This window comes from Varroa jacobsoni, unplaced genomic scaffold (genome assembly GCF_002532875.2).
Source record: "Varroa jacobsoni isolate VJ856 unplaced genomic scaffold, vjacob_1.0 scaffold_1069, whole genome shotgun sequence".
Lineage (NCBI taxonomy): Eukaryota > Metazoa > Arthropoda > Arachnida > Mesostigmata > Varroidae > Varroa > Varroa jacobsoni.
This window is the reverse complement of record NW_019213971.1, coordinates 120,937-145,276: the sequence shown is the minus strand read 5'-3', so window position 1 is coordinate 145,276 and position 24,340 is coordinate 120,937. Positions and strand designations below refer to the sequence as shown.

Genomic DNA, 24,340 nt, shown 5'->3' with positions numbered 1-24,340 from the left:
ATCAAACTCGTTGGAGCTTTCAAATATCAGATGGCACTATTTCCTAGTCTATTTTTAATGTTGTACTATTTATGTTTAGCAACGTCTGCATCGATTTGCATCAATTTGCTGCCTAACTTGTACTAGCTTGTAGGTATCATTGTATTAGTGTCTACATCGGCCAGCAGCGGCATTTCCTATAAACATTTTCTTCAATATCGTTAACTGTCTATTTAACTATTCGCATAATCTCCATATAACGCATTCATCTCATTTTGTTTTCGCATACTCGTTGATCAATCAGTCCCAATACCTGCTGTGGCTTGCATCGGAAAGACGCGGTCGTTTACTAACGTTCACATTAAAAGGCACTGGATGTAGATCAACGAAATCTTTAAGAATCACGCCACCTCGAAGAACAACATGGTTCAACTCCTCCGTCAGCTCTGCAGGATATTGGCGCAACAGCCTCGCCGCAAGACACCTTAAGGGCTCAACGGCTGTGACTAGCCGCTGTGGCCGACGAGTTAGACCGCAGCAACCAACTGCGTCCTGAAACGCCTTTTGCACCGCGTATGAATAGCCCGAACAGCTAAGTACCAATGCCGCTGGTGAGTTCCGGTCAGCACCTCGACCTGACCATCCACGAGCGCCAACATTGGCTCCGTCCTTGACAAGCTCGAGTAGCCAACGTTCTTCTGCTAGACCGTCGACACCCCACCTACCGGCCTGGTCCATCGTAAACGCAATTGCATATAAAGCTGCCGTCCGTTCCTCGTTGCTACGGAGAGTTGCTACTTGCGCCTCTGGGCTATCCTTGCCTGACAAGCCATTGAGAAGAAAACGTACGTGATTCACAAGATCCCATCGCCAAGCTCTTGGCACTTCCACGCGACATAGCGCAACGCAAGTTAATGCAAAATTTCGAAAAGTCAGATCCTTAGCTCGAGGATTCATTACAGGAACACACAACATTAGCGGGAAATTGGGTTTAACACAAAGTTCCCGAAGAATGCGAGACAACAATGCTGACGAGCCACAGAAGCTGGCCGCCATCTGCATGATAGCTAACCCGACTTCAATATCAATTGCATCGATACTACCAAATGCCTTCTCAATAATCAATATTGCGCTGAGGACATGTTCGTCGGTATCCTCCGCCTTGCCGTACCGATAGAGATCGTTAAATGAGTTAAGCACGCGAGCGCCAGCCAGAAATGGACATGACGTTACCCATTGCTTTTGTGGTATGCTGTTTTTTTCTCTCCGGAAAAGGCCCTTTAATAGGTATTGATTGCATTGCTGTGGTTGCGGGACACGATTTCGGGCCTCAGGTTTGATGGCCCAAAGTAATTCCATCGCTTCGACAACCCGCTCATGTTCAATGTCTGGTTGACTTATCAGTCGTTCAAACTCCGTTATATCCTGTCGAAGAGCTGCACTCTTTATTGGATCTAGTGCCACGTTTTCCGTTAGTCCTGTAGCTCCTCGCGAGATGAGTACATGAAGTCCACTCAGGCCACATCGTTCCTCTGCTGCTTTCTGAAGCACCGTTAAACCTTCATAATTCGTGACGTTTATGTTGGCTCCCCGCTGTAGCAAAAAATCGACAATATCAGTTACGGTCGTAAGCTTTTCTGGTTCAAGTTCACGGGTCGATCGATTTAATCGTTCCCAGGAGTGGCGAAATCGCATTGCGCACCCCAACAGTAAATCGAACGAATTTGCAGTCACATCCACTTCACATAAATCGCACAGCCTCTCAAGTTCTTGGCGCGAACAGTGTAGAACAAATGTGCCCAGACGAACAACTTCTTGAACAATCTGCTTGCGTACCGAGAGATTTGTGCTTTCGAGTAATCGAAGCATTTCTTGTCTCCCCTCCGGGTGTGCTCCCTGCTCTCTGTAGACGTTACGAATCTGTGTGAAGATATCCTCTTTGGGGCCATGTCCCACCCCGCTTCTAACCCAGGTCTGCTGGGTATGCATTTCCATGCCTTAAGACACGGATTAATTGTTTAGCATATATCGAAACACACTAGTATTTGCTATTGCTGCCTGCAAAAAGTACCGGCGGCACGCTCTATAAAGGATAGAGGTCTAATAATTTGCATTGGACTAAATACAAACAACGTAGCGCCATGACTTTTTTTTCTAAAATTATTTTATAGGCAGCGCAGGCTCTAGACAAAGAAATTGTGGAGCTGAACGAAAACTATGATTAGGAGATTAGTTTGGCACTTTACGTTACAAGATAAATTTCATGTAGAATCTGATAAGTTAGTTACCAACAGCTTTTGTAGCTTTTTTTCGACATTTACACTAGAAATAATAGTAGAATTGTCACCATTCTTATACTTCAAATTATTGTTCAACCCTAATAACCACCAGGTGTTGACAAAGAACTTGCGCTCAGTGAGCAAAAGCATGCGCAGCAGACGACGCAGCCATCAAAAACAAATATTGCAGGGAGGTAATATTTAAAACAGAATACACCACTTCAATAACGGACAAAAATTATTGGTATATGTTATCTTCAAATCACACAGCAGAAGGGACAAACAAAATCATTGTTTACCTTCAATGCTATTTTCAACATAGTGCGATCCAGAGATAGTTGTTTTCATTGTGTTATGCTCATTTTTCGAATTTCGGCATAAAGTTGTTGGTTAAGCATTTTTCTCTTCTATAACTACGTATACATTCGAGTAATATGATTAAAGCTATCTAGTAAATATATTAAATATATTTATGAGAATATCTTGCAAATAAAGTAAAAAATGTTTGTCCTAAATTACGAACCACCTGATTCAATTGACTGAGCAAACAAGATTCATTTTAATATATTTCAACAATTAATATCCGAAATTAACACCTTCATGGTAGTTAATTCTACCAAACTGCTTCGGGCAGCTTTACGGAACAGTCAGTGCAGATTAGTCCAATAAAAAATAATGTTCTGCGTATTTACTTATTCAACAAAGCTACGGGTTCATACATGCCTCTTTAAATGTGAAGCCAATCAAAAAAAGGTTCTAAGATGTCATTCTTTTACATATGTATGTGGAATTATATCTGACATATATTACTGAACTAAATAAATATTATATATATGATGAAATTCCATTAGGTCCATTGAATAAACAAAAATATACTGTTAAATATTAAATAAATGTTAAATCATAAGCTACTTAAAACAGTAAAAATTGTAGCGCGTGTTCTATTATTTTTCCTAATAACTAAATATGTTTGTGAATTGCTGTGGGATTGAACATGTGACCTTACTTGGCTCCCATAGACAGGGCCTGCATCCGAATTTGTGATCGAAGAGGATTTTGAAATCCACTGAGGGCGAAGGTAACACCTTGCATAATCTTCGATGGATCAGGCCTTTGCGCAGCTTTTTCCGTTTGACTTGATTTCTTGACTGAACCTGGCGCACTTTGACGTAACGTGCTAGGGTGTGCAGAGTCCGCCCGTGATGCGAAGGACTCTGCTTCACCTTCTCTCTGAAATGTGGCTTTCAATTAGTTTCGGCTATGTTAAATAAAAAAAAATGTATTGTTTACATATTTGTAATTGCTTAAAGGATATGCCCTTATAGTAAACTGATTGGGTCGCACTTACCTCAATTTCGTCATCGGATTCGACCTCCCGGCCGCGGTTTGGAGGTGCCAACTGTTTCGTCTCAGTATCTGTTGTTTTTGACGGTCCCGTTCCTTTTCTGCTTTGAGCTTCTTGTGTATTGCACATCAATGTGTCATTTTGACTCAAGCTTGTCTAGTAGAAGTTAAAAATAATAAAATATAGCCATGTAATGTCTGACGGTTTTATTAGGCACTATTAGTTCAACTCGAACGAAAATAAATAGAATAGCTCGTTTCGATAGAAGCGATCAAATTTAGTAAATGTTTTTGAACGAACTTCGGAATGGATCCCCAGAGGTTACAATCATTAACGCTGCAAAAATTTTGTAGAAAGCTGAAGGCCGCCTAATATTATTAATCATTGATAGAACTTTAATAATGGGCATTGAAATTATTATGAAAAGGTTTTTCTTAATGTACAGTCAAATTACAAGGTATTTTCTATACCCTTTGATCGAAATTGTCCTGTTTATCTGTTTTGCCTGGTCCGTGAATTCGAATGAAGGTTATGCCGAACGGCTTTGTTTTATTGAACGGCTGGGAACATATTACCTTGATATACGACCATACTTTCGCGCACGCACTCTCAGCCACTGCAATTGAAATTGTGTTCGTTGAGAGAGAGGTGCATATAGTGTTATGGTTTTTTGCCAAATATTAAAAGTTTGATTTGGCTGTCGTCATTAATATGACGATCTGAATATAATCAGCAAATAATGTCAGCAAAAAGACGTTACCAACACCGTTCGACATGACGATCTCAAGCGGTTAACGGTCAACAGACAAATCATTCATTTTATTTGGTTTTCGTATATTTGCTTGAACTCTACCGAACAGGGCCGATCTAAACTAATAATAAAACAATCCGGTTGTATTCAATTGTATTCATTGTATTCAAACATCTTTTTGTTTCACCTTAGGACGACCTAAAGTGATATAAGTACTGAACCAAAAACAATTAGAATCAAATGTATCTACTTGTATCTCTCCATCCTGTAACTCTATAGAACTCAATATAAACTGCTTCTGAGTAAGGATGACTCACGTTTTGTGAACATTCGTACACGGGTGCGCTCTTCATCATTGCGAGCTTCCATAGGACTCATAAAAGATGAAGTAGGAAGTAAAACTACGAAGTCTTTGCCATTTGCTGATGCCAGAACCTCGATAAACGCACTGCCTTCATTGCCGATGTCAATACCTGGCTTAAACAAATAGATGATACAAATTATGTAAGTCTTTTTTCACTCATTTCACCTGTACTGGCATCGCTATGTGTGTAGTGATCGGGATAGTATGCGAGCCAATTATACTAATAAAATAGTGAACAATGCTCTTGTCGGGTCGGCAAAGACTAATTGGTTTTAGAATTTCTATTACTTTACTTACTACTTATATAGCTTATATAAGTAGTAAGTAAAGTAAACTTATAGATATTAGATTGACCTAGGGTAAATTGTAATTCAGTAGAGTAAACGTCATTTTTTTCTGTAATTGCAATACGAAGTTTTCGGGCGGTAAGAGAGCTTAGGCAGACAGTCGTTATGCATGTCTTGAACCCTATACGACACCAACTGCGGCAATGTCAGTTACGCTATTGAAATCACTAGAAGATATTTACCTCTGATCACAGCTGGTTTCTCGAGTTTTATTACAACAAACGCTTTGCCTTCACCTGCCCTTAGGGTCTGCCATTTTTTATACCTATCACTGGTGATTAGGTTTGAAGCTGGGAATGCCTGTGAAAATCATATACAAAATACACAGACAGCTAAATAATATATTCTCTCGTGACACGTAACTGCAATATGGTTAAAATATACGTTAAGCAGATCAAGGCGTTTCTGTTCCGCTGCGCACATGAAAGGAACCGTTTATGCCATGAGTACCTAGCAGAATGTGTTAATGCGTACTTTAGTTGAACAAACGACTCATCCAACAACAGAAAGAAGTTAATTACTAGGGAACGCAATGAGTCTTAGAGAGCCTATGGACCGTTACTATACATCGCTAAAGCTTATTCCTGCCCAGCCATAATATATCGTTGCCATCTATTATAGACCAGTTCTGTATAATATCCAACATAAAGAACTCACAACGCCTACTTGTTCATTAAGGGCTAATACTTGCGTACCCGAGATTAAACGTTGGTAAACCGGCTCAATAGGTAACTTAATAAAATTCATCCTTGCTTGATAGAATTTTAAAAAATTTGAGAATTTGTTAAAATTAATTTCAACGTCTCAAAGGTTCATATTTAAAATTGGCACAACTTTTATTGACATATATATGGCCATTTATATATATATATATATTTATATGGAATATTTAAATTTAATAATACAAATAAAGCATATAATAATAAGATTAATTAAGCTATGATGCCTAGTTTCCTACAGATATCTATAAGTAAAAGATATCAATTAATTACAAAAGCGGACATCTAAATTCATTGGTAAATTTTCGCATATTTAGTGCTGTATAATTCTGTATGCAATTTTACCATATTATGTTTAGCGCGCTCGTTCTTAAATTAAATTACATACTTTTCCTGCTTAATGGTCTTAAATATTATACTTGGCACAGTCTATTACTGTCTTAACCTGTAATCACACGTCTCTACTGTTCAGTGTTTATTATGCACTATTAACTAGAATAAAACTCTTAACACACTCCGATACATGTATACAATCGAGTTTTGCTGTAGTTTTTCATCGACACAGAGGGAACAAGCACGATTATCGGGTGCTGGTGTAGTCGAGATAACAGCATGCCAGCCAACCTCATAGTCGGAGCAATCCTCTTTGAAGAACAATAAGCAAAGTACACAAAAACTCCAAGTAGTTGTTCTCAGTATCTGTGTAATATATTGCATAAAGTGTTTGTTTGGCGCCAGAATACCGTGACGCTTTAAGTGAATTTATTCAGGCATGTTTAATACGTTGAAGGCGTCAACGCTTCTGAAGCCAGCGACTTACCTTGGCCTCACTTGAAAAGCTGACCACTTTCTGAAACTTTATCGAAGCCATTTTAAAGCAGATACAGCACCACTTTTTTACTACAACGGCGATGAAACACAAATGTTTTGTCCGTACTTTACTGTTATGTGGAACGAGTTGCTCGGCCTCTATGGAGCTCCGAACTTTGTCGTCATAAAGGTCGCGTTATTGCACCCGGAAGTTCAGTCATCCCAGCGCTTTCGACAGAGCTACCCATGAACAAAATAGCTTTTGGTGCACGTTTGTAAAGTCGAAGGTCTACAAAGCTTTATTGGCACTCTTTCGTGTTTAGTTGTAGTCAAATATGATACTCATGCAGCAGCATTCCAATTTTTTGGTAATTAGCGCTACTACCATCGCTCGTCAATGTTTACATAATAAAGCGCCATGTGCGTCGGATCATTCATTCAGAATGAGAAGAATTGTGCAAATAAGAATTTTCTGTGAATATTAGGCTATCTATAATAAGTGTATTTAATAATATTTTATTCGAATAACTACTGGGAATCTACGAAAAGCATGGATAAAGGCGAGAGTATAGTAATTTCTGACAGGTGAGCTGTTTGGACACGCGACATTTTGCAAAATTGCAAGTTACGTACATATCGTGTGCTTGAAATTAAATTCTATTGTATTTTTTCAGTACCAATATAATTTTTCAATCATATTATTACATGCATATGACTAAATAAAAAAGATATCGTGAGTAGTCTTTCTTGTGTTCTGTTAAGACAACATGACGATACGATAGGAAATGAAACAGTTATTAAAGATGAACTGTTCTAAACCATTGTTCTTCTGTGGCGTTATCTAAGTTCGGCAGGTTCAAACATTTAACTCTATTATTATAAATATTACAAAGATTTATAATTCAAAGCGACAATCCATTTCGTTCCTATCCATTCGTATTCTTGTTCTAGCCTATAGTTAACTACATTTTGCAGTAACGCTCGAAATTAGCTAACATGTAGTAAGGAAACTACGCGACCTAGACTCTCTTCTGAGCAGAACATCAATTTTTTTTTATACCCACGCAGCTTCTATGAAAATGTCCAATATAATTCTTTGATGTCTTTTCCTATAGTGATGATGCCCAACCTACAGTTGCACCAACAGAAAGTGGTAGCGCAGCGTTTAATGTCGCTAAGGAAACCAAAATTGGCTCTAGAAAGAGAGAGAGATTGCCCCGAGTATATTCAGCAGCTGTCAAGGCTTTGGGAGCCCGACTGGACAAAAAAAACCAGCTTAAGGACTATATATTTCGTCAAGACAAGTGCCGCCACCTAAGTAGATTGAAAAAGTTGATCTGCCTGGTAAGAGTAGCTAGAATCGGTGGGTAAGAACGTTTTCAAGTGTTTCCCCATACCATTTGTTACCTATGAATATTGTGTAGTAAACTTGAAGTTGACTAGTCTACTCAGCTTGTCGTAGTGAACATCCTTCCAATGCAACATTTTATGCAACGCACATATGGTAGTAAGTAAAATTAGGCTGTGGCGAAGTTTGCTGTCATTTATACAGAAAACGAATAAAGTTAAACGTATGAGATACGAAAATAAGAGTAAATTATTTTTTTCAGGCGTATGATAATTACAAAAACCTAATCGACACGCTAAAGCTATGTGAATTCCCATTTAGTTGGTGCGATGAACGGTACGTTAGAACGAATCCGTTCTGTAAATGATGATAATAATAATAATAATAATAGAAACAGTGCTCGACTAGTTCAAACTTGAAGTTTCAAGCCGGTTTTTCAAAACTTGTGTGTATTCGTTCATTACGGCTGTAGCATATCGATTTTGGGTAAATTACGATCGATGTGTTGACTTGTTTTTAGATTGGCGGCCGTCATTGCAGCCGACGTGGCGTTTTCAACTGAAATGTTTTTACCAGTCAGCAAGCATCCCAAAGTTCTGGCGGTTATGAAGCTAAAGGCTCCTTTACAGGAACTACAAAAAATTAAAGTAGAACGCCGTTCTCCTAAGGTAGGAGTTGTCTTCTACATTCCTGCAAAAGATTCCTGTTATAGGTGTTTTTAAAAAGAAAGAAGTCTTTTTCTTTGAAGAGATACCGATTAAATGGGAATGATGCGCCTTTGAATTAGTCGCAAGCATATATAGATAAAGTATCTGTTTTCAAATATGATTTATTATGTCTATTCTTAGCAACAACGCGTATGCTTGTCGCTCTAGTGAAGAGTGGTGCTGAAGAATGTTTCTATTTTCTGTTTAATAATTCTGAGTGTCTAATAAATAAAAAAAAATATCATAAATATTCAAAGTTCCCAAACTTGAACTTAAGATCAAAAGAAAAAAATATTTTTATCTAAGTTATGCTATTTGCCTTGAATATTTCGAAATTTGAACTTTAATAGTTTACTAAAGCTTGTCCTGTGAGTTCGTGTGAATACAGGGGCCATTCAGATACGCAATTCTGAACAAGTTGATCATATCTCGTGAACATTTGGATAAGGCTTTGAAGAAGGACGGTTACATTTTGTCTGAATTTAAAGCACCGAAGGATTCTACTACCCCAGGTACGCGCCATAACGTTCCTGGTACATAAAAGTGCCTGATTTTTTTGGATTTCTCTTGATATGTAATTGTAAATAAAAAAATAGTGATTTCTATTGGACGATAACTATTAGCTCTGCCAGTCAACCATACTAAAGTTTAATACCGAACTACGTGTCTTTAATAGAGGTCGTCCTGGAGGCGTACCATGCACATCTTCGCACGCTCGAGATTTTCGAGTATACATGGGATCTGCATTTTCCTGACGATATTCTGGTTTTTCATATCAAATCCAATCTGCACGATAAGGATGCGTTTCGCCGCAAATATGTGCTAATGTACGATAAATCCATTGCGGCACCCGTACGGACTCTTGGTGCTAACACACGTAAGCGATGCGTATATAATATTTGTGTTTAGTATGAAAACGCCTGCACATGATTATTTATTTTACATTGGTGAAAATACGACGCATAACTTATTTGCTTGTCATGAAAATCTGTATTGTTCTCATCTTTCAGATGATATGGTGTTAGATGCGTGTTCCTCACCCGGTAATAAAGCAACTTTGATCGCGGCAACGTGTAGAGCGCTTGTGTGCTGTGAACGGAACGAGAAAAGGTTAGGCAGAAGTGATTGCTAAAACTCTGAAGTAGAATATTGAAGCAGAATAATCGATAATTCACTACATATGCTTATCAACCTCACTCACCAGTGTTAATTGCCATTAAATAAAACCTATATATATATATATATACATATAGGCTTTAATTTAACACTTTTAAATTTTATATATAGTCTGTACATAATATGATATTGTACAATGTTCATTTTGTATTTTACAGGTATAAAGTTCTTTGTCAAAACATCTGCACCAGTCGGGCAAACAAACGATGCGATGTACAAGCTATTAACGTCGATTTTCTCAAATTGAACCTCAATGATCCTCCTTTTCGAGACTGTACGAAGGCAATCGTCGATCCCAGCTGCACCGGGGGTGTCGACTTCGATCGTGAGGTGGGTATTGCCTTACAATCTTTAATAGTGACGACGTAGTTCTGTTATAGCTTATTGATAATTAGATTATAAAACCATTAAAAGTAGAGAGTATACATTGATGAAAATTATAGCTGTAATGCATAGATTTTCAGGTTAAGTACATTTGTTTCCTTTTCTCTCACATTTCCTTTTTTTAGCTTGATTATTACGCACCGTATATAATCTGATGATGCTATTCTTTTAGCTACAATTTACAAATCAGTGATTGATATTCTTGTCTGCTTTATATAGTCTGTCTATATATATATTAAAATATATTTATAAAAAATCATATCGCGCTAGTACTCAGATTCTTAAGCTATGTTGCCTATGTCATAGTAACTTACTTACGTGTTTATCAGGTGGATCCAGCTCGAGTGGAAAAGTTGGCTAATTTACAAGCGGCTTGTCTAAAGAAGGCGCTATCACTCCCTGTTGTTGAAACTGTAGTCTATTCAACATGTTCAAGGTAGTAATAGTTTATTTATTCGTTAATTGTTCGCAGATTAATACAAGCTTATTCGGGCATTTCAGAACCGCACCTGGTTGATATCTTCAGCAAATAAAAACGTACAATTTCTCAATACCGATTCATTATATTACACTTTTAACGTTTTTTCTCGCTCGCACAAGTCTAACCAATAACTTACATTTCTTCTAATGAAGCTTTATTTGATTTTTTTTCTGTTCAAATTTAAGCGAACCTCGCGAAAACGAGGGAGTCGTCAAGGAAATACTTGAATGGGCTAAATCTCAGCCACAGGATAAATATAAAGGTAAATAAAAATGTCTTTTTTTTCTTTCTAATCGCAGAGCTTGAGTCTACATCGTTTCTTGGATAATATCAAATTCGCTAACCTTTGTTGAAATGTTTATACCCGGTGACTGTGTATTGTTTTATGTAATTATTTCTGAAGAACGTAGTATCTGTTGCACATAGCAACAAATACTACCAACGAATACTAGCAACGAATGACTACCAATACGATTTGGTGAGTATTGCATTAAAAGATGACTCGTCGTTACGCTCCCGTATAACCTCATTTCTTAATGTTGGTAAATTCCTTTCACTGTTCAGGGGTAGCTGGAACGGTTCAGCCTGGGGCTAAAATGGTCAGGAAACACTGATTCACGTGTGATATATGTTTGCTTAGCGCTAGTGACCAAAAACGAAAGAAAGTTAGGCTATACGTGAAATATATAGACAGATAACTAACTCTACTATTTTAGGGAGTTGGGCTTTAGAAAAGGCCTTGCCTAATCTGCCGTTTCGAGGAAACGAAGAACTGTACCCAGAAATTGGCGATAATTGCCTTTTCTTCGACGAGTCTCGGTCTCAGACGTCTGTTCAGTTTGTTGCGAAGTTCGTGCGTATGGTGAAAAAGTAAGTTACGTAGAATTAAAGTTATTTGTGGGTTCATAAAAACTAACCAGGTGCCAGATAGACAAATTAGAACTTATTATCAGTTAGATTTAAAGGATACAGGGCAAACAAGGAGGCGGAAATACACAGAGGCAGAACTTCTTTTCCCAGGGCATAGCGCATTAAACTACTTCATTTTGATTATAAATGTCGACACAGATTAGGTGAATCGATTTAGAAAAAGCAAGGTAGTGTCGTTACCCTAGTGGAAAGGGTAGAAGTAGAATGACAGAAGACTTATCTGTCCAGACAAAGTTTTACTTAGTTATAAATAAATGGTTTTACTTTAAGTTTAAAAAGTTTGCTTTCCGTTGTAAGTTTCTATTTCTTTAATAGTAGTAATATTAATAATTAATTTTGGTATTTTAGAAAAACGGCCACTGCTAAATTGAAGAGCAACCCCAAAGTGAGGATGAAGCTGAAGCGGCTACGTCAGAAGCAGGAGAAACGCAAGCGAGAAAAACTGGCGAAGGCACAAAAGGCAAAAAACGATGCAAAATAAAAATGGGTCGCGGCCCTGCTTGCTGTTCTAGAAGTTTCTAATGACGTAGGTATTGTGGGTTATATAGAGCAATAAAGTAATTGAAGTGTATTGTTTGTATATTTCGTCTCTTTTTTTGCTCGAAGGTAAACGTTAATGAATTAGCTTCTCAACTGCAAGGATAGACCATTTGAACTAAGAACTAAGTTGTTTCGCTTTTTCTCACGAAATGTTGGCATTTTATAGTTGCGACGGCCATGGAGGGCACGTCTGTCCAAATACAGTGCGTCCTGTTACGTAATATTGATACCGTCAGCCATCTCTAACGTTGCATATGACACCTTATGAATTGATCTATTGAGCTTTAGTATTACGTAATAGGTTAACATAGGTGGTACCTTCATTGTACAGAAGTGAGAAGTGCCTATATATATATATATATGTGTGTGTGTATAATGCTGTGTTTATTCTAATACCGAATTTCTATGTATCGGATGTAAAATAAAGAGATGTGCTTCACGTAAGAATGCTCTAGATGCCGAATTATTCTGATATGGTAACGCTAGTTAACAACTTACCCCATACTTGACCCTTTACCATATACGCATCGGAAGATCAGTATTTTATATCGATGTCTTACATTTTTACGGCTGTCAATTTTTTCCCAGGATGGCGACGTTATCAAAAACTTTTTTTTTACTACAATGAAATTATGGGAAACATTGACTTGGATTGATACCCAAAATTCACGGAATGGTCGAAAACCAGACACGTTAATACATTGATATATACTTTGGCTGTTATTTTAACAATGTCGGATGGTATAAGTCTGTCTATTTCGATACGATCCACTATTTACTTTAACCGCCTGCGTATTCTGATATCACGGTATCCACATAGGTTGTAACTACTATTCGTACAACACTAAAGCCACTACAACGAAGATCGCTTAAAGAGCGCTTCTTTTGCTGGAAAAAGCAGGAACTGACTTATGTTAAGCCCGAGCAGATGCAAGTCATAAGTATATACTCACATATAACCAAAAGGTACTTATTTATCGTGCTTCAGCCGGCGTTTATTTACATTTGATTTTACATAAAATCTATTTACAAACAGAACATGCCTATTTATCATGCTCCATGACTGGGAGTTTCGATTCGGCGCAGGCTTAAGGAAGTAGTGAATGTTGACTGTGGGATTAGATCTCTTTCACAATCGACGGGAATGACGTACCCGCGCCTGTGTATGATGTGACTGTCAAAGACCAACACGCAAATTGTTTTTTTAATAGTCTAGGAGATGAGTTCTAACTAAAGCTCTAAACCATAATAAATCCGTCTTTCAATTGACAAATCCAATTACGGGATAGATAGATCATTAAAATATTTCTAATCTCTAGCCTAAATGACGGCTTATGCAAAAAAGAACTAATACTTGTTAAGTAGAATATCTAAAATTCGACCAATGTCCATGTAACCATATATGCGGGCTGTTTTTAAAGTTTTGTAGAGACTTTATTTTCAAACTGGTTACATGGACATTAGTCGAACTTGAGATATATATATACAGCCCTTTGTGGATTAACTTTATTGTAAAAAAAATTGTGAATTTTTTTGTAACTTGGAAAAAATGATAAAAAATATACACCTTCTTGCTATATTATTGCGCTCTTAATGTTTCGCATCTACACTATATTCTAATGCGAATTTAAGAAAAAGTAGATATGCGCACATAAGCGTAGATGTTATGTATTATCATACAATTTCAGATTTTCTTTTAGAATTTGCAGAAAAAATACTATTAATTATGTTAATTTCGTGACATGTTGTGAATTTCTTTATTGAGAGTTAAATTATTTGAATAAATTCGTGAATTTATTTACAGGGGGTCACGACTAGTAGTGGTAGCTTTGTTTGAATTGAGTAATTGTCTAGCAAATTAAATTCGTGCCGTCGTGTCGCTTTTGAATGTTTTATATATAATTGTTATTATGGACATCCACCCAATAGCTAAGAAACCTATTTCGATCGACTTTTTTTTTAACCGCTGTATCCAAAAAGTGCATGCTTTTCCATCTGCCCTCAGTGCTGGGTTCACATTTGATGGCAGAATTCTGGTATCACAAATTTTTTTAAAGTGTTGCCGAAACAGTGTCAAAGCGTGAGAGGGTTGAGAGGACGGTCAGGTCGGCACGGATGGACCATAGCCGGCCACGTATTTTACATAACATGGTAGGTGGCCTAGTATTTTTTGCGCATTCAGTTGCTGTGAAGCGCACTGCCATGAACAGGCGCAGATTTCTAATTTTTTTTTCAAATCGTTGTTAATTAGAATATGATTGAAATTACCCTCTTTTGACTAAATATACTAATACATACTTAAACGAGTACCAGCGTGGCGCACCACCCGAACAGATGAAACAAAGTGGGGAAAAAACTAAAAATAATACCTATACTTGATCCAGATACTATAATCATGTGTATCCGATTTTTTTTCAGAGCTTACAAAAACAATGTTGCACAACGGTACCGGAGCCTGTTATTGCAGTAACGCACATCAAATCAGCTATAGGGGACGAATGAATGCTTTCAGCTCAAATAGCTAGACAAGCTCGTTGGCATGCTTTTCGGTTTGATGGTAAGTATTTATGGTCCCGGAAACAATGTCACAGCACAACATTAGTGTTTCATTAGTTGAAATATTGCAAGCAAATTGAAGTTTCATAAAAATGCAAAATCGCATGACTCTAGTTCACTATAATCATGTTGAAGGCTTTTCCCCAGGGTGAAAAATACTGAATGAACTATATCTAATGATTCGTTTTGTTTGAAGTTCCGCAAAGTGTCGAATATTTCGAGTACGCCGGCAGATATTAGAAAAAAGAAATTAATAGAACGTAATCTTGAATAATATCAACTCTCTGTGTGATTTAGCACTATATATATATATATATATATATATATATATATATATATATATATATATATAAGGTTTATATATCAAAGCGTAACAACAATAAATAAAAACATCTGCATGTACAAAATAGTAAAGATTAATATTACCATTATTTATTATCATGATGAATAGCACCATCATCATCACCGATGCTACCGTTATTTCTCTGGAATAACGTCTCTGGAATGTAGTAACAGTTCTTGCACGTTTATTATCTATTTCCACGATTACATGAGAGGCTCGTGGGGTGTAAAAAAGAATTTTTTTTTATAACTTTTCACTCAACTCAGTACCTAGGTTGTCACTATTAAATGCTACATACCTAGCATATTATCTCACATTTTCTGTGTAATCAATCAAAATAAAAGAGCGATGTGGCTATTTCCTTTGACAAGGTCAATGGAAGAGCGTAATGTATCATTTACCTTTTTAATATTAATGATACATTATCGCCATCCGTAAATATTATATTATTAAAATATATCTAAATCAAATAATATATGAAATATTGCCTTGTTTTCTATTCGGACTTTGCAGTGTACATAATCAAAGATAATCTTCTGCAGTACATGCACTCGTGCGCATACGTAAATGTGAACGAGTGTCTGTTTTTCGGAACAAAATCTTTTTGTTGCTATCGCCTGTATAGTGAAAATGTTTTTCTCTTTTTTGGCAGCTTCCGCACTCATGTTAAGTCAGAAGTCGTTAGAAATCATGTTATTAGGTAGGTACTAATGAGACCGCACGTCACTGATTTACAAGTTTGTTTTTGTTTTAAAGCAAAATACACAGAGAGAGTATATAATATATAAAATGGACTGATGTATCGCCAGAGTATCGGCGGAGCTCCTTAACGATAAAATGCCGGGATCGATCCTTAGCTTGCATTGAAAAACTGTTTGGAATTTATAAGAAGCTTCTATATATATGATTACTGCTCTTCTCTCACAGAACCGGACTTAATTTGATGTCGGGATAACAACAATATAAATATAATAAAGAAATTAATTTAATGTAGTTGGAGTGAAACAACCATACATTCAACTATTCATAGGATGTATTGATTACTTGTGGAGATTCTTAGAGACAAGGTAAATTCCTTTGCCATTAACAACTCAAAATCGTCTATGATGTCTATTAACAAAATCGTAAGTGTATTGGGCTGTGAAAGATGCGCGCAAGTTGAGAAAAAACTTTTTTCATCACCCCATCTCGATCGTATATCTTACGTCTTTTGGTAGGCATCTCAGTCAAGTTACCAGCTTCCGAAGCTTACAATAGCTGTATGTGTCTTTTAGTCTAGAAAATATCTCGTAACTCGAAGCTAGGGTGCGCTCGTGAGCGTCTAGTGAAATCTGCTAAGAATCGATTGTTTTCATATCTGAATGTGAAACAAGCTTCGAATCGATCTCGAGATAATTAACTGATGAGCTAAGTGATTCGTGTACGAATAGTATGATTTCTGCCGGAGACTCTTTAATGATGCCATTGAGGCCTCACTTAAACTGCGTATCGCCATTCAGACGAAAATAATGCTGTGTATCTTTACAGATTAAACAGATCGTGATGTGCATCATAAGCCAATTGATTCTGTTGTTGCTGCTTCTGAAACGTTCCCCGGTCGATATCTGCAAGCGGCTGTCCACATTGACTTTCTTGGCCAAGCTGTGCGAATAGCTCATCCACATGACTTTGGTCCTCGAACGTTGTCCAGGGCTGTGCTGGCTTCACATCTGCTACCGGCGAAAGATCTGCACAAAAACAAGTGAACATACAAATGTAAGTCGCTAAAAAGGGATCAAGGGTATAAGCAACAAGTAATAAATGGCCGACTGCTTGTAAAGTCTTCGAGAAGCACACGCCATTAGCAAACACTGTCTCGTGCAGCGTCAAACGAGCTTCACATGCACTAGCACATGGTGGGCCGCCCTTTGTCTTCAGAAGGTGACGTAGCTCGTACACATAAAAACCACAGAGGAGATTTTGCTCTTTATCATTATTACTATTACTGCATTCATCAGAGTAACGTTAAAATGGCCTTTTTCGGTGTTCTTTTTTGTACTGTACCAATGAGAGGAGGCAGGTTGTCATCTTGAGTCTTGTTCTCCTTCTTGTCGTCTTCGACCGCGTTACCCTTCTCTGCATCCTGTCGGGATTTCTTCCACAGTTCGAAGGCAAGATTGAACGCTTGCGAAATCGTTAGTGCTACAGCTTGCGCCACGCGTCGCTTTGAACAGAGGAAGGCATGGCACTCCATTAGTTCATTTTTGTTTGTTGCTATGAATGCAACCACTCGCTCATAGGTCGCGTCCGCCGAACAATATGAGATCCTGAAATCGAATTTAAATCGGTCAATTATCTGAATAAATAAAATGCTTCAATAAATAATAATGAACTGTTAGTCAAGTGGAAAGATTGCATTATATATATATATATATATATATATATATATTGAGGTTTAGACTTGGGCATAAAACAAACAACGAAAAACAGTTTACGACGACAATAATTTATTAAGTGGTTCGTTTATTTGTACGGGTTTAAGATCACATACATTTGGCGTTGTTTAAAGTGCTATCGATAACAAAATCGTTTATCCAGTGGACGTATATCGGTGCACGTACACCTTTACTTTGTTGTATTTTCGTGAGGAATTATCGTTGCCACAGATGCCCTCACCTCAGCAAGTTTGAACCGTAATATACTTGTACCATATATTGCGACATTGGTCGTTACCGCCGCAACAACAGTGTATTCATGCTCATATGTAGTTGATGCATGCAAATTTCGATCACAGGGACTCGTCAATTTGCTCTTGACGACACTAATAACCCTGAGCACGGTGGAAAACCCTGTCGTTTGCAACAAATTTAGCAGCAGCAGCAGCAGCAGCGTGATAACCTGAATAAAATTATTTCGACTGTCCAGTAACGCAGGGTTGATCGCCAACACTTAGCCTCGATAACGCAGTCAAAGATTCGAAGTATTTGTAAGTCGAAATATTCTAGTAGACCTTACTGTATATGTTTCCTGCTCTGTGGGATCGATCATTATCAGTTGGCTTACCAGATAACAACTTAGTAAAAAGGGACTTTTACTAATTTCGATCAAAGTAATAAGATTTAGTCAATATATGAAATATTGAGAAACCGGCTTGGTATTATGGTTCCTTCTACTTGTAGATTCTGAGTGGTTCCAATGTTATGCAACCAAATGGATCGATAATATTCCTTAATTCAAAAGCAAGAGTTTAGTGCCGGCGATTTGGATTAGATCAGTATCAATAAAAGCCCCCCGCTAAAGTGTCTTTGAATGATGCCCGGTCATTAAGAACGGCAATTCTGACAATGGAATTTTCTGCCTCATTCTGCAATTTGAAGTTGAAAAGCATCTTTCGCAAAGATTCACTTTGTTAAATTGATTTCTTTTTATCGGCTATTATTAATTATATCGGCTCCAATGATAATCAAATAAGTGCTGCATAGTTGCACAGCGTCTCTAAGAGTTTGCTGAATAACTTCTTCGTTCACTCAGCTCTACGGAATGCGATTAACGCGCCTATGGGTATATTACACAGGAAATTTCTTAAACTACGTATGATTCATCACGCGGCTAGCCACAAGACGACAAATACCTCGTCGTTATATACTGTTAAGATTATTATTGTTGGCACAATTTTCGACTGCCGGTTGTACCGGAAGCGAGATCGCAGAAGCTGTCTGCTACTGCATTCACAAGGCGGACTTGTCATCTGTCAAACGTGGCCAAACATCAACAAAGTATGTGTAGTATACGGGTATTGCTTTCGTCTGCTCAAGACAACGGAAATGGTCAAACAACCATCTCACTCGTAACAGCAAAATGTCAAACGACGGCCATCGCCACGATAACTCCTAAACTAAAATGTTACTTTACGGGCTGTAACCCGTGATGTAACCTGTAGATCTGTACGTGAACAGACAGACGGACTAGCTCACGGGGGAGAGCAGGCAATTTTATTTCAACATTGTTAAGACGAACGACGAATATGAAGACGGGGGGAGGGTTCTGTGCGGTTTGTGGTATTCATTCCTTCTGCAGTACAATGAACATCAAGCTCAACAATTTAATATTTTATAGCCATAACTTATTTGAGGTTATAAGGGACACAGCGTTCTGACTTGGATCTCACAATGCCGTCACGTATAACACATCTTCGACCACAATTCGATCGACTGTGTTTAACTTTGCGATTTGGTAGGTAGTGCAATTCTCTATTGTTTTGCAAAAAACAAAGTTCGAACACGACTAGCATTGTGTTATTTTCTAATTTAATAGAAAATTGATTGTGCGATAACTCGACAGGTATGTCAACTGCCTTATGGTAGGCGAAATTTAGCTATCCTAGACCATAACTGTTACTTTTTCGCGACCTCCTTTATCGATAGGTTATGCTAATCGTAAAATAAACATGCACCTGCTTATTTATTCTTTTTTCCATGCGCTAGCTTTATACGGTCCCTGTAGCGTTTATCGGCATTTATCAGCTGCATATTAACACATAGATCGACTCAAAGACCGGATAAACGTTTCGAGTTTTACGTGCTGTACTGGCATTAAACATCACTTCAAACGGCTAGATTTTACCATGAAACAACCGGTTTAAGACCCAAACCACCATGTGTTTCTAAGTTCTATAAGCAAGCAAGTTACCACTGCACCGACGCGGGAACAGCAACGGGATAGCACAAGATGTAAGAGCAATATAAATATTATTACCCTCACCATCTCGAATCCAATGTTTATACTAAGCACAGCTATATGCTCATGTCATATTACACAGCGGTTGTTTCTTACCAGATCAATCACTACTCGAGTCAAATGACTCGTTTGGGATATTGTCAGCCATAGAAGTACACAATACCATAAAAACTGTCAGGCCTTACTTATTGGCTTCAGCCAACCATTTTGCTGTGGACACTGCTATTATCTGGTCAGATCAACTGCTCCTTAGGTCGTGTGTTTATACACACGCATATGTATCCTCATAGTCAGGACTTGCACCAAGGAGATTTGCGAACGGTATGTCAGTATCGACTACCATTCGACGTCATTTGAGCTTATGCCATTAAAGTTCATAGTTTGTGTTTATGTATCTGTGTGTGGCTGTTTTCATTCTACCGTGAGGTTACAATAGAATTCCCCAGGTCGAATTCTTTCCCCGATTCCCCCCTTTCCTTCTTTACCAAGTGGTAAACTACACTGAAAATACTACACTGGTAACCAGAACGCAATAACGAAAGCAATTGGCAATATAAGTAATAAACAGCAATCGCCGTTCCGCTTATACAATTTTTCGTTGCTTTTTTTGTAAATAGTAACATTTGCTCGGTTTATCCTCTTGCAGTAAGATTTTAAGCATAAGCTTTTTTTCTATATGGCATTATTTCTTTGCACATCTCTTTGTAGTTGGGTGCAGCTGTAGTGTCGTGTCTTACTCTTTGAATTGATATCCGTCTTCAGGTCGTTAAGTTGTTATTCTTTGACACCCTATTATCTACTTAGAGCACTCTAGAACGTGCACAGGTATATTTCAGCAACGAACGTTTAAGCGGACAATCGACTTCATTTGAATTACTCAGTACGTTACATATTAGGAATCTAGTTTCTACTACATAAATGGTCCATGGAAACTTTATTCTGTGTAAAGATTTCATGTACCAAATCTTACGTTTATACGTATTTGTAATAATGTCTTAGCGGTTGGCACCGAAAATCCCAATTCCCAGTGCCGTTATCTATGCGTGTGTTCGTTTTTTTAGGTTATGTATTGGCTAGTTACGCCATTTGTTTCTGAAATCTGTCTGCTTTGGAAACCCGGCCATCCTTATGACGCACTTACTAGCGCAACGAGAACAATAGTCCGAATGTACAAATACCTGCAATTATCGATCTCCCTAAAACCACCAAACCCCGGGAGGTGCGGAGCCAAATTCCATCAAGCAGAGATCAGCAAGTGTGTACATTAATTAGTCTAATAATAATGAATCTGTTACCATTTGAAAATAATCGCCTATGAAAAAACATGCATAGCCACACATTTACAGACGCCCATGGGTAATCTATGGCAGCTTCATTCCTGACATAGGCACAATCAACAAGATTAGCATGAATGTTACGAACAGAGACCACTCCATTCTTCCAGAGTTAACAGTCACCTGATAGCAGTTTGACATTTCGTTTTTCACTTCGTCTCTCTTTTCAATTGGCTGAGATTATCGTTGTTTTGTTGTGAAGCAGACGACGTGTCTATCAAGATCGCAAGCTTAACTGCCGCTGCTACTGACGGCGGCTGGTGCTGCTTTCAAGCGAAGAAAGTAAGCTGCTCTGTTTGCCGTAGACGCTAAAGACCTGGTCACTTGCGGCTCTTCAATCTTCGCCCAAATAAAGATGGAAACGGCAGCGCCAAAAAAATGATGGAGACGACTATTCAAAAACGCTGAGAAGAAACAGATCAGCGTCAAACAGGAAACAGAAGAGGGTGGAACGAATGTACATGACCAGGGACGAAACAGTCTCGTCTTTTTGTGAACTGGCGTTGAATGCGACATCAACGAGCGTCAAGCACTTCTACAACTATGAGTTGCAACGCCAACGTCTTCTGGAGCTGGTCTTGTTATAAAGACGGCGTCACATCGTCCGACGACGAGGGCAGGAACAGTCACAACGCGATAAACCCGAGTCTTACGGGCCAAATCAGTAGAGCACAGCACGATTTTTACCAGTCAGCCATCGATGCTAGGTGTTGCCCACCAAAGATGGCAGCGAAGCGAGTGCTCCACTTAATACCGGTGCTCCAGCACATCAGAGCGCTGGTTTCTGCAAGCGACTATGCGACAATTGTGTCTACGTATAAATAGAGCACAAAACCGAGGCCGCTGCTGTGGCCAGCGTTATGTGATGTGGTTACTTCAGATAGCAGCTTCAAAGCGGCTGGCGTCAGGAGAGCAATAAGGCAACCCATTATAGCGCCACAGCAACGACAAAGACAGCGACAACCTGTTGACTGCAATGACAGCTACTTCGGCTATTGACTTGACTGTTGTAAAAAGTCGATACACACGTGCACCGTTGCACCGACAACGTGCCAGCTATAATAGCGGAGGCCGAAATAACACTACAAAGAATACCAACTATCGTTCTCTTTTCCATAGTAGAGAACGTCACAGGCGATCCAACCACAAGAAGAAAAAGAGCGGAGGATCAGCGGCAACCGCTGCTGCAAAAATCCGAAAAAAAATCGCGTCGATGCAAGCAAAAAAAAGTGCGGGCAGAGAATGGTGATAACACACGGAACATGGAGTATAAGTATGTAGTTGTAGATCTGAGATAAAGAAAACGATACGTTGCTTGTTCCATGTTGTGTCATTCCATTCGGCTCTTGCTCGAATATATCGCCGGATTCAGTTCATATTGCCGCTGCAAGCTAGCACAACACGGACGATGGTGGTGCTTTGTCTCTGGGTTTACGATGCTAACGCCCTGTAGCGTAGAAATCGTGTCAGTTTTTACATATGAAGGTTCACATAACCTTGTTCAATGGTTTTGCTCGAATCTTGAAGCAGTACACATCGAAAAGAATCAGTAGAGGGAATGCTGCAATTAGGGTCTTTTGCAATGAAATGTAAATCATGTAACCACGTTTATTGTACGAAGAAGCTCATCGAATCATTTTGCGCTAAGTTGATTTTGTATTTCAATGTTATTTGTCATGCGTTTCAATGAAGAGTTTTTAGGGTACATCATGATTAAGCCCTTCACATGGTTTCTTGGATACTTGACATACGATCATCACAACGTATTACATATCAAGCTTAATTACTTCCTGATACAAAGTAGATAACCTTATCCTTTATAACTTGCATTTTTCACATCGTTGAGGTGCATAATTATGCTTGCTTGGATACACGTTTTTTCGTAGTGCTTGCGTACGTCTCTGATAGACAAATTCGTCTGCTTATATCAATAACATGGTGAGGCTTGGCTTGGCCTGCAACTGATAACTGCTGGGGGCAACGATCGTAGACAGGCATAATATTTATGGACAACTTTTGGACGTCCACAAAACAATCGAGCAATAGCGATGTAGAGCAGTAGCGATGTAGAGCAGTAGAAGATGAAGAATAATGCCCCAATAGAACCAGGAGGAATTGGTGATTTGCATATACTTTCGAGGTTAGCACGCAGCACGGGGCAGCTAAAAATGAAAATATTACTCGGAACCGTATATATCACTAGAAACTGTTCGAAATCCGAAGTCGCGTCAAGTGGAATCATTGGCTATGAGTTTTGCCATTAAGCGATGTTTGCTCAAGGCGAAGATAGCGATGACACTAAAAGTACTATTAGGCCAGCAAAGGTATGGTGGGAGTCTATTTAACAGGGACAGCATCGACTGACAAAGGCTTTACGAAATCTTTATAATATAGTTACATCGGGCACGCTTTTTGTGAACTGTTCTTGCTACTGCCCGCCATGAATGACTAATATCGAAGGTCTGTATGTGGTATAGCAAAATCTAATACAAAATAAGTTATTTTGTTTGTGGTGATTATTTCAGTGGGCAAAAGCTTTTTCTACAAGAAATATTAATTTTAAAAAAATATCTCCGAGCGATCTAGAAAGTGAATAGGAAGGAACAGATAATCACTTCCTGCAGGTTTTTTCGTCAAGTACAGGCAGAGTTGTTTATGGATATTGAATGCAACCGGCAAAAACGTAAATTCTATTTATCCTCGACACAGAAAGTGCAGCTTCATCACTCTCCGTAAACAAAGGAAAATGGTACACGGATGAATGTATCTTTATCGAGTATAATTCAAATCAGATTATATCAATCTTACTTTTTAAACAGTTATAAGTACCTGTTATATTAATAAATTAATATTTGGAAGATATGTAAGCTTCATACTGGTGGATACAAACGGTGCAGACAATCGTGCGCCTTAATACAACCATAATCCGTAAAATCGAAACGTACATTGAATACGTTGTTTTATTATTTACTTGCCTGCCTGATACTAAAATCCTTAGCGGCATTTTCAATTTAATCCTTGAGGAAAAATCTGGCCTATCATCAACATTGTCAGTTCTCTTTCATAGTGCTGTATGAAACACGTCGTGTCACTTTTAGCGTTTATTAATCCATTTTGCTCCGCGTATATGGATGGCAAACGACTTTTTTTTTGTCTCGATTTATGATAATCTGGGGATTCAGGGTATGTACGTGTATGGATATATTTTTCTTTGTTTACACGAAATGAACA

General features: G+C 38.3%; 3 protein-coding genes across 8 annotated transcripts in view; 1 reads left to right on the top strand and 2 right to left on the bottom strand.

Moving 5' to 3' along the window:
• The window catches only part of LOC111266284 (DNA repair protein XRCC1), a 12,809-nt gene extending 6,106 nt beyond the window's left edge, over positions 1 to 6,703 (bottom strand). Inside the window, exons 1-6 of one of the 6 annotated variants that reach the window (XM_022843646.2) lie at positions 6,605 to 6,703; positions 5,248 to 5,365; positions 4,672 to 4,827; positions 4,074 to 4,219; positions 3,607 to 3,759; positions 3,265 to 3,488 (exon numbers count right to left, since the gene is read on the bottom strand). In XM_022843646.2, the coding sequence (XP_022699381.1) occupies positions 3,265 to 3,488; positions 3,607 to 3,759; positions 4,074 to 4,219; positions 4,672 to 4,827; positions 5,248 to 5,365; positions 6,605 to 6,655 (848 nt within the window). In that variant the 5' untranslated portion in view covers positions 6,656 to 6,703. The other 5 variants (XM_022843649.2, XM_086970849.1, XM_086970848.1 and 2 more) reach the window with 5 other exon arrangements.
• A 336-nt stretch (positions 6,704 to 7,039) lies between these two features.
• Positions 7,040 to 12,200, top strand: Nsun5 (Nop2/Sun-like domain containing protein 5). Its single transcript, XM_022843650.2, has 12 exons — positions 7,040 to 7,179; positions 7,710 to 7,938; positions 8,205 to 8,278; positions 8,463 to 8,610; positions 9,038 to 9,161; positions 9,326 to 9,526; positions 9,660 to 9,759; positions 9,984 to 10,155; positions 10,539 to 10,645; positions 10,876 to 10,952; positions 11,407 to 11,560; positions 11,969 to 12,200. Exons 1-12 carry the CDS (start codon positions 7,145 to 7,147, stop codon positions 12,099 to 12,101), a joined length of 1,554 nt encoding a protein of 517 aa, XP_022699385.1. The 5' UTR covers positions 7,040 to 7,144; the 3' UTR covers positions 12,102 to 12,200.
• Positions 12,201 to 15,116: 2,916 nt separating this feature from the next.
• The window catches only part of LOC111266286 (low density lipoprotein receptor adapter protein 1-A), a 43,914-nt gene continuing 34,690 nt past the window's right edge, over positions 15,117 to 24,340 (bottom strand). The window contains exons 5-6 of the mRNA XM_022843651.2: positions 17,103 to 17,365; positions 15,117 to 16,786 (exon numbers count right to left, since the gene is read on the bottom strand). Coding sequence (XP_022699386.1) covers positions 16,581 to 16,786; positions 17,103 to 17,365 — 469 coding nt within the window. The 3' untranslated portion in view covers positions 15,117 to 16,580. The remainder of the gene's footprint in view (positions 16,787 to 17,102; positions 17,366 to 24,340) is intronic.

Coding starts and splice junctions, on each gene's coding strand:
- Nsun5 (XM_022843650.2), top strand. CDS start 7,145: ATGGATAAAGGCGAGAGTATAGTAATTTCTGACAG. Junction 8,279..8,462: donor TTTAGTTGGTGCGATGAACG/GTACGTTAGAAC, acceptor ACTTGTTTTTAG/ATTGGCGGCCGTCATTGCAG. Junction 9,162..9,325: donor GAAGGATTCTACTACCCCAG/GTACGCGCCATA, acceptor TGTCTTTAATAG/AGGTCGTCCTGGAGGCGTAC.